Source organism: Syngnathus acus, chromosome 17 (genome assembly GCF_901709675.1).
Source record: "Syngnathus acus chromosome 17, fSynAcu1.2, whole genome shotgun sequence".
Taxonomy (NCBI): domain Eukaryota; kingdom Metazoa; phylum Chordata; class Actinopteri; order Syngnathiformes; family Syngnathidae; genus Syngnathus; species Syngnathus acus.
In genome coordinates, this window is record NC_051102.1 from 11,122,423 (window position 1) to 11,131,543 (window position 9,121).

Below are 9,121 nucleotides of genomic sequence, written 5' to 3' on the forward strand. Positions count from 1 at the left end.
AAGACGAGCCCACAACAAAATATGCCAAAGTTTCGCTGCGCAGCTAGCCAGCCAGCCAGCCAGCCAGCCACTGTAGTCTTCGAGCGCGTCCTGGCAGTCTGACAGTCACCATGGGCTTCATACCGGACAGAGGCGGCTTCAGTCTTCTCCTGCTGTTGCTTATATTTCTCTCGGAGGCTCATTTTCGATGGGTAAGTCGCATTTGGATGGGCGCCTCTCGCGAAATGAAAACATGACTCAGCTTTCAAAGCCCAAACGTTAACGTGTATTTAAATACACTCAAGTTCGGTCAGCGGATTTACTAGCATGACGGCTCAAGTTAGCTCATGCTAACTGACGTTGACGTTTGTCACTTAACCAAGTGGCTGTATCCTCCAAATGTATCTTTTGTTCACATTTTTGTAAGTTGATGAAGCCTGTAGAAGGTTTCGGGGTTCTACACTGTGAAACTCATATAGATATATAGCTAGATAGATATCTATCTATCTATATCTAACTTTGGAATTTGGTCACGGTTAGACTGCAAACTTCCAGTCAGCAGCCAGATCCATTATTCGAACGTATGCCGACGTCATTGCACTCCTCAATCACAGTTCGCGGCATAGCAAATCTCGCATATCATTTCAGTGACCGAGTCGCGAAGGAAGGCAATGTTCCAAGTGTGGCGGACCTCTCAGTACCACAGCCCTCTCTCCCAACCAAGACTTGTATCTCGCCAGAGTTGTGGGCAGTAGGTCCCGGGCGGCGCTGACTGGATGAGCAGGACGTGCCAGTCCTGACGGCATGATGGATAGCTGCACGCCTCAGTCAGGACTGGCACGAACCAGATCCATTTCAATGTGCAGAGCAGAAATGGGCCTCCTTCATCTTTCAAGGTTGTGCTACTGTATAGTGTTTGTTTTAAAGCTCCAGTTATAGTGTTTGTTTTAAAGCTCCAGTTTGGTCTCCTCTGTCCAAAGGACATTCTGCCAGACGCTTTGTGGCTTGTCAATATGCTCTTTTGTCTGTTCCGGTCTCGTCAGTTTCTATTGATTTCAGTCACCTCATTGGTTTTGTTAGCACGCACGCACGCACACACGCACGCACGCACGCACGCACGCACCAAAACAAAGCTGTGATTCAATCAAACCCGGACAAACTTCATTCTTTCGCTGACGTGCTCTGTTCTTCTCCCTTTTGCAAGTTTTCCTTCAGTCTACTACTTGGCTATGATCCCACTGTGACCTTTTATCCTGATTAATCAACAGTATGACCCTAATCCCAAACAAACCTATCATTTTTTGTATGCAGCAACTGTTTTGTTGCAGGCGTGACATTTCCACGCCACCCTTGTACAAGTAGGCCTTACTGTACTGTTCATTCTGATTGGGAGAAAAAAAAAAACTTTGGTGTGGAGTGAATTTACTTCCTCCAAGTCTTTGCTTCCAACAGAGAACATGTGAGGGCTGTTATGCTGAATAGGCAAGAAGAGTGAGAAAGAAATGGCTCTTATCCCGCATGAATCATATTCATCACGTGACCTACGCAGTGTAAATCCAGTTTATGACATCAATATTCCCATTTGTTGTCGTCGCTACAAACATCAGGTCTCGCTCGAGTCAGTGGTTTTTCTGTAACTTAACTTGCAAACTTAAATACCAAAGCGGAAGGGAAACATGTTTGCAGAAGTGAAAAAGCACTATTTGCTATTTCACTTGAAATGCTCTCAAATCTGTGTCGTGTCTTCGACGTAGTCGTGTGTGATTGTGCATTTTGCAAATGGAGAACATGAAGAGGACAATAGTCTGTGTGTGTTGCGTTTGCCTCGCAGGCGTCGGCCCAACACTGCGTGTGGTACGGCGAGTGCGGGGAGTCCGAAACAGTCCGCGGGAAGAAATATAATTGCAACTACACGGGAGCCGCCGAACCTCTGGACCCCGAAGGCTATGACCTCCTCACGGTACGGTGTCACAATTCTACGGGAGGCCGCGCGGCCAATTTGAATGATTTGATTTCTCAATGTCCCATTTTGACCATACAGGAGCTGTGTCCCGGTTACGACTACGGCGACCGCCGACTCTGCTGCGATGTGGACCAGTTGCGTACTCTCAAAGCCAGTCTCCAGCTGCCCCTGCAGTTCCTGTCCCGGTATGAACGTCGGCTAACGTGAAGTGACGCCATCGCTGCTGATGGTAGAACACGCTTCTGCAGGTGCCCCTCGTGTTTCTTCAACTTGATGAACCTCTTCTGCGAGCTGACGTGCAGCCCGCACCAGAGTGGGTTCATGAATGCCACCGAGTTCAAAACGAGCAATTCCAGCGCCTCCAGCGTGGTGGAGGTTCAGTACTACATCGGGCGGACCTTCTCCAACGGTGGCTTTGCAGACCAGCACAAATTGGTGTCGAGTGAGATTCCAGGTGTAATGATGTCTCGCGGGCGGCGCTTGCTTTCCAGCCATGTACAACGCCTGCCGAGACGTACAAGCGCCGTCCAGCAACGTGAAGGCCTTGTCGCTGCTCTGCGGCAAAGACGCCAAAGACTGCAATGCCACCAACTGGATCCAGTTCATGTTTGACATCAACAACGGCCAGGCTCCCTTTCCGATCGTACCCATATTCTCGGGTAAATATGACTTCTCTGGAAAAAAAAAAAATCTATATATATATATAAAAATATACTAGATGCTATTGGGATGTAAAGGAGCATGTTTGTTCAGATGTGCCAGTGTCCGGCTACACGCCCATGAACAACAAGACGTACGGCTGCTCCCAAGGCCTGGAGGATGGTTCGGGTCCTTGCTCCTGCCAGGATTGCACCGAGGCGTGCGGGCCCAAACCCGTCCCGCCGACGCCCCCGCCCCCCTGGACCATCATCGGTTTGGACGCCATGACCGCCATCATGTGGATCACGTACACCGCCTTCCTGTTTGTGTTTATCGGCACTGTGGTCGCGGCGTGGTGTTACAGGTAAAAAGAAATAATCATAATATTGAAGTAGACCTGAGGATTCCATTCTAACTTGTTGATGTGTGTTAGGAAAAGGACAATCCCGTCAGAGTACAAACCCATATTGGACAGCCATAACCCGTTGTCGCTCAACAGCGATAATCCCGACGCAGGTATTTGAAGCGGTCCTTCGAGTGCGACTTGAGCAAAGTAACCGGCCGGCCATTTGTGTCCGCCGCAGTCAACGCATCTTGCTGCGAGACGCTGGGCGAGCGTTTTGAGAGCGCGCTGCGGACCGCCTTCAGCTGGTGGGGCTCGTTCTGCGTGCGCCACCCGGGCCTGGTGGTCTCGGGCAGCCTGCTCCTGGTGACGGCCTCTTCGGCCGGTCTGATCTACATGCGCATCACCACCGAGCCCGTGGAGCTGTGGTCGTCGCCCGGCAGCCGGGCGCGCCAGGAGAAGGACTACTTTGACGGCCACTTCGGGCCTTTCTACCGGACGGCTCAGCTCATCATCACCACGCCGCTCAACAAGACCTTCATCTACCAGCCGTACTTTGGGGGCTCCGACGTCCCGTTTGGAGCCATCTTGGATAAGGACATCCTCCATCAGGTGAGTTTGAAAGTCCCGGTATTTGTGCTGGCCTGCTGCTAATGCTTTTTTTCTCTTCCAGGTGCTGGATCTGCAGCTTGCCATTGAAGCACTGGTGGCCCCGTACCAGGAGCAAAAGGTCACGCTGAAGGACATCTGCCTGTCCCCGCTGGCCCCTTACAACGACAACTGCACTATCTTGAGTGTGCTCAACTACTTCCAGAATAGCCACAATGTACTGGATCACAAAATAGGCGACGAGTTCTTCACCTACGCCGACTTTCACAGCCACTTTCTCTACTGTGTCAGGTTCACTTGCCCACTTTTTTTCTTTTCCTCCTCATGCGTTGCCGCGGAGCTGAGAAGTCAACAACCTGTTTTTGTGTTACAGCGCACCAGCGTCCCTCAATGACACCACTCTCCTCCACGATCCTTGTCTGGGCACATTTGGAGGTCCCATCTTCCCTTGGCTGGCACTGGGTGCCTTCGACTGTAAGCTCACTTGCGGAATGAAACGCGTTCACCTGCGTTTGCGGTGTCGTTTATTTGATTTGTGTTTCCGTTTCTCCCACACCAGCCACCAACTACAACAACGCGAGCGCTCTCGTCATCACCTTCCCCATCAACAACTACCTCGACGACACGGACAGGCTGGGCAAAGCTCTGGCGTGGGAAAAAGAGTACGATGTTTTGTTGCCATTCGGAATGATTTCAAAATGGGGTTGGAAGCGCAGACTAGCATTAGCTAACGCTGTTAGCTTCTGATAAGAGGCATCCACATCCATTGATGGATCTCCTTCACTAAACCACAGGTGTTTTGTGTTCCCCAGATTCATCCGCTTCATGAAAGAATTCCACAACCCCAACCTGACGGTGGCCTTCAACGCCGAGAGGAGCATCGAGGACGAAATCAACCGGGAGAGCAACAGCGACATCGGCACCGTCGTCTTCAGCTACGTCATCATGTTCGTCTACATCTCGCTGGCGCTGGGACACATCAACAGCTGCAGGAGACTCCTGGTAACACCAGTTTGAGGGGGGGGAGAAAGGGCACATTTGCTTCATTGACCTTTTGACATGCACAAGTGCAGGTGGATTCCAAGATTTCCCTGGCCATAGCGGGCATCGTCATCGTCCTGAGTTCAGTGGCGTCCTCGCTGGGCATCTTCAGCTACGCCGGCATCCCCCTCACCCTCATCGTCATTGAGGTCATCCCCTTCCTAGTGCTGGCCGTGGGCGTGGACAACATTTTCATCATGGTGCAAACGTACCAGGTTAATGGCACGCGCCGGACTGGGTCACGCGCTCCCTTTGGAACGTGCTTTCATTCATCCCTCCGGTCGTTTCTTTCGGTGTCAGCGAGACGAGCGGATGCCGCAGGAGGAACTTCACCAACAGATAGGTCGCATCCTCGGCGACGTCGCACCCAGCCTCTTCCTCTCCTCCTTTTCCGAGACGGTGGCCTTCTTTCTGGGTATAGGCCTTTTCATATACGGATGAGAATAAATCCGATGGCGACTAATTCCATGCTGACGGTCTTGTTTTGCAGGAGCGCTGTCCAACATGCCGGCAGTCAGGACCTTCTCCCTCTTTGCCGGCCTGGCCGTTTTGATTGACTTCCTGTTGCAGATCAGCTGCTTTGTGAGCCTTCTGGGCTTGGATGTGAAGAGGCAGGAGGTGAGACGGAATGTTGCCAGCACATGATGATAGCTGACTAAACGGCGCTGTCACGAAAGGCCAATCGTCTGGATATCATCTGCTGCGTAAAGCTGCCCGAAGGTCAGGAAACAAAGACGGACAGCATCCTCTTCGGCTTTTTCAAGAAGTTCTACGCTCCGTTCATCCTCAAAGAGTGGGTGCGGCCCATCATTGTAAGTGTGTCAGCAGCAACTGCCTCTTTTGGGCTTTGTTTTGGTACTGCTTGGATTCAAACGCCGGTCGCCACGTGATCTGGGTTCAGGTGGCTGTGTTTGTGGGAGCGTTGTCCTTTAGTATTGCTGTGGTCAACAAAGTTGAGATCGGACTGGATCAGCAGCTCTCCATGCCCGACGTAAGTCGCCGTGCATCTCGTGGTGCCATTTTTCTTTTTTTTTTAAATCACACTGAAAATAAAGTCTTGGAATCATGTATAATAATAACAAAAATGACAAATCTCAAAATAATCTTATGTTAGTTGAAAAAAAAAGTCATTGTCATGTTACTATTTTATTCCTTTTGTATTCTAACATATCCTTCTGCTCCAACAGGATTCCTATGTGTTGCAGTACTTCAAGAACCTGAGTGAATATCTCCACACGGGAGCTCCGGTCTACTTTGTGGTGGAGGACGGCCTGAACTACAGCAGCCTGGAGGGCCAGAACGCCGTGTGCGGCGGCGTGGGCTGCAACAACGACTCGCTGGTGCAGCAGGTCTACTCTGCGTCGCTCATCAGCAACTAGTACGTTTCACAGCTTCAAATGGAAAAGATTGAGAAACGTTGGGGACAGCACCATTTCTTTCCAATGTTTAGCTCCACCATCGCCTTCACGCCTTCCTCCTGGCTGGACGACTACTTTGACTGGGTCAAGCCGCAGTCCAGCTGCTGCCGTTACTACAATGCCACAGGCGCCTTCTGTAACGCTTCAGGTAAATCTTGACTCAGCTGACTTTTTGCCCACATTCCGTTATCTTTGCTCACAACCAACGAGCAAACACAAGTGTGCAGTGCTCTCACACAAGAGCAGCGGCGGGGGGGGGTTGGGGGCTTTCAACCAATCACATCATGTACAATTCTTAGCTTGGGCCTGTGTGTGTGTGTGTTTTTTTTTTTTTTTTAGTGGTGGACCCATCATGCGTGCACTGTCGACCTTTGACACAAAGCGGGAAGCAGAGGCCCGTGGGTGACGACTTCATGCACTTTCTCCCCATGTTTCTGTCGGATAATCCCAACGTCAAGTGTGGAAAAGGGTAATTCCATCTGCTGGCTTTCTTGTGTGGGTGGCTTTGTGTCTTCAACGTAGTTTTCTCTCTTTTTTTGCTTTGTTTTCGTAGCGGCCATGCAGCTTACGCCACAGCGGTGGACGTTTATGCCAACAACAGCCAAGTGGGAGCCAGCTACTTCATGACCTTTCACACCATCCTGAAGGAGTCTTCAGACTACATTGACGCTTTGAGAATGGCCCGCATCTTAGCGGACAACATCAGTCAGACCATGGACCACAAGGTCTTTGCCTACAGGTGGGTCCTGTCTTGGTGGCATACACTGCGTCTCTTAGCAGAAGAAATGTGCGCGATACTCTCTCTCTCTCTCCTTGCTCAAAGAGTGCAAGGTAGCAGGAGTTCATTTGAAAACTATTTCTACTGACTTGCACCTGCTCCGTCCGTCCGCAGCGTCTTCTACGTCTTCTACGAGCAGTACCTGACCATCGCCTACGACACGGCCTTCAACCTGAGCGTGTCGCTGGGCGCCATCTTCCTGGTCACCACAGTGCTGCTGGGCTTTGAACTGTGGTCGGCCGTGCTGGTGTGCGTCACCATCGCCATGATCCTGGTCAACATGTTTGGCGTCATGTGGCTGTGGAACATCAGCCTCAACGCCGTCTCGCTCGTCAACCTGGTCATGGTGAGGAGACGAGACGAGACGAGTGTGCCCGGACCCTACGAAGACTCCGCTTGTACTCGTGTTTCCTTTTGCAGGCCTGTGGGATTTCTGTGGAGTTCTGCAGCCATCTGGTTCGGGCTTTCACCGTCAGCATGAAGACGAGCAGAGTGGAACGGGCTGAGGAGGCGCTGGCTCACATGGGTAGCTCGGTGAGTAAAAATGCGCCGGTAAAGGGCCCTTTCCCGCACACATTTCATACTTTCTTTTGAACTGTCCAAGTGGCAATATGGTGACCAATGACAAAGGCATCATGCAACATGCTCAAGTTAGTTTTTAAGCACACTGAGAATTCCTTGTCTCAGGTGTTCAGCGGGATCACACTGACAAAGTTCGGTGGCATCCTCATCCTGGCGCTGTCCAAGTCGCAGATTTTCCAAGTGTTCTACTTCCGCATGTACTTGGCCATCGTGCTGCTGGGCGCCGCGCACGGCCTCATCTTTCTGCCTGTGCTGCTCAGCTACATAGGTCAGTCCACCGCAGATGATGAGGAAAATGTCTACACACCCCTCCCTCCCTCCCTCTGTATACTGAGCATGTCTCACTCTTTCAGGTCCCTCAGCCAACAAGGCTAAGGTGTTTGCGGCCAACAGGCGCTTGGTCGGAACCGAAAGGGAGCGGCTCCTCAACTACTAAGACAGCCGGCGGCCAAACGGGCTGGACAACAATGAGCGGGAGGATTGTGACTGCCATGTGCTTTCTTTTTTTGGTTTGCTTTTTCCCCCTTCTCATGGTCTCCCGCCCTTACTGACGACGCCCGCCTGCCCATCATGGCCGCTATTGTCTTTTTACATGGATTGGACTGAGGACTTGACATTTGTGGTCAGGCTACCAATGTCTGGCGCTCAAGTGACTGAACCTCCGGAGAACTGTCAGTTGTCGGACATTGTAGGTGATTTAGCAAATCTTTAAAGGGGAATACTGATCAGTTGTTTTTTTTAATGACATAAATAGTACATATAAATAAACAAGAAACATTTTTAAACGACTGTGTATATATCAGAGCTCAAGCTAACATGTTCCAAGTCTTCACTGTTACCAAGTAATGATGCAATAACGGTAGTAATGACTCAGGTTTGACTCTCTCCTCGTTGTGGAGACTGTTGAGATACTAAAGCCCTCTAAGCTTTGTCAAGAAAAACACATTTTTGCTAAACAGGTTTAGGTGTTTGCTCTACGCACATGTGTAAATCACTCATTTATAGAATCATCCTTTCACATACACGACAATAAGTTATTAAGTTCAAATAATACCTCAGCATTAATTGGAATACTGGAATCATGTCTTGCTCTTTCTTGAACAGTACCACTTTTAATTGTTGTATTAATCATGTCGTTGGAGTGAAACTGAAGCTGCGTGAAAGTTATTCAACCATTCCTTTGCGAGTCTAGTTTTTAGAGACAATTTTAATACATGACTAAAGAATTATCGATACAGAATAACATTTAAGGCTGTCCGTGGCTCCTAATCTTTCTTTTAAGCGGTGTTTCTCGGGGAGCGGTCATGCGTGGCTGTTTCGGAGGTCCGCAAATTAATTGGAAAGAAACATTCTCTTGTCGCATTGGCGAAAAGCTGAAAGAATCTGAAATACCTGCATGAACAAAGACGGCTAGAGTCAAAGGGGAAAGTCTACTTTTAGATAATAAACACTTGTTATCCTTAATAATTGTAATATGACAATAAAGTTTTTGAAATTCACTTGTTAAACCGACTTTCTTCCTTTCGTTGAAATTTCAAAGTCAAGTCAAAGTCAAAGTCTGCTGTATTGTCAATTTCTTCACATGCTAAGACACACAAAGAAATCGAAATGACGTTCCCACTATCCCACGGTGACAAGACATAGTACACAATATACATACAAGTAAACAACACAAAAAAAAGAAAAACAAGAAATTTGACTTCAGTATGGTGTTTAGGGCTGCACCTTATGGTTCACAGAGGACTCCAAAAATCAAATTTATTGCTAAG

At 49.4% G+C, this 9,121-nt stretch overlaps 1 protein-coding gene across 2 annotated transcripts; it reads left to right on the forward strand.

The window, feature by feature from the left end:
• The first annotated feature begins 35 nt into the window (after positions 1-35).
• On the forward strand, positions 36-8,860 carry npc1 (Niemann-Pick disease, type C1). 2 transcript variants are annotated; one of them, XM_037275715.1, is made up of 25 exons: positions 36-191; positions 1,811-1,939; positions 2,021-2,127; positions 2,191-2,351; positions 2,434-2,601; positions 2,696-2,945; positions 3,015-3,097; positions 3,166-3,536; positions 3,598-3,824; positions 3,907-4,007; positions 4,093-4,195; positions 4,346-4,535; positions 4,607-4,789; positions 4,875-4,989; positions 5,065-5,192; positions 5,252-5,386; positions 5,476-5,565; positions 5,762-5,952; positions 6,025-6,140; positions 6,332-6,461; positions 6,546-6,731; positions 6,885-7,116; positions 7,191-7,304; positions 7,458-7,620; positions 7,706-8,860. In XM_037275715.1, the coding sequence occupies exons 1-25, from the start codon at positions 111-113 to the stop codon at positions 7,786-7,788; spliced, it is 3,837 nt and encodes a 1,278-aa protein (XP_037131610.1). In that variant the 5' UTR covers positions 36-110; the 3' UTR covers positions 7,789-8,860. The 2 variants fall into 2 exon arrangements, with proteins under 2 accessions (XP_037131610.1, XP_037131611.1); XM_037275716.1 differs by having other exon boundaries at positions 36-187; positions 1,810-1,939.
• Positions 8,861-9,121: the final 261 nt, after the last annotated feature.

Coding starts and splice junctions, on each gene's coding strand:
- npc1 (XM_037275715.1), top strand. CDS start 111: ATGGGCTTCATACCGGACAGAGGCGGCTTCAGTCTTCTCCTGCTGTTG. Junction 5,566..5,761: donor AGCAGCTCTCCATGCCCGAC/GTAAGTCGCCGT, acceptor CTGCTCCAACAG/GATTCCTATGTGTTGCAGTA. Junction 6,732..6,884: donor CACAAGGTCTTTGCCTACAG/GTGGGTCCTGTC, acceptor GTCCGTCCGCAG/CGTCTTCTACGTCTTCTACG.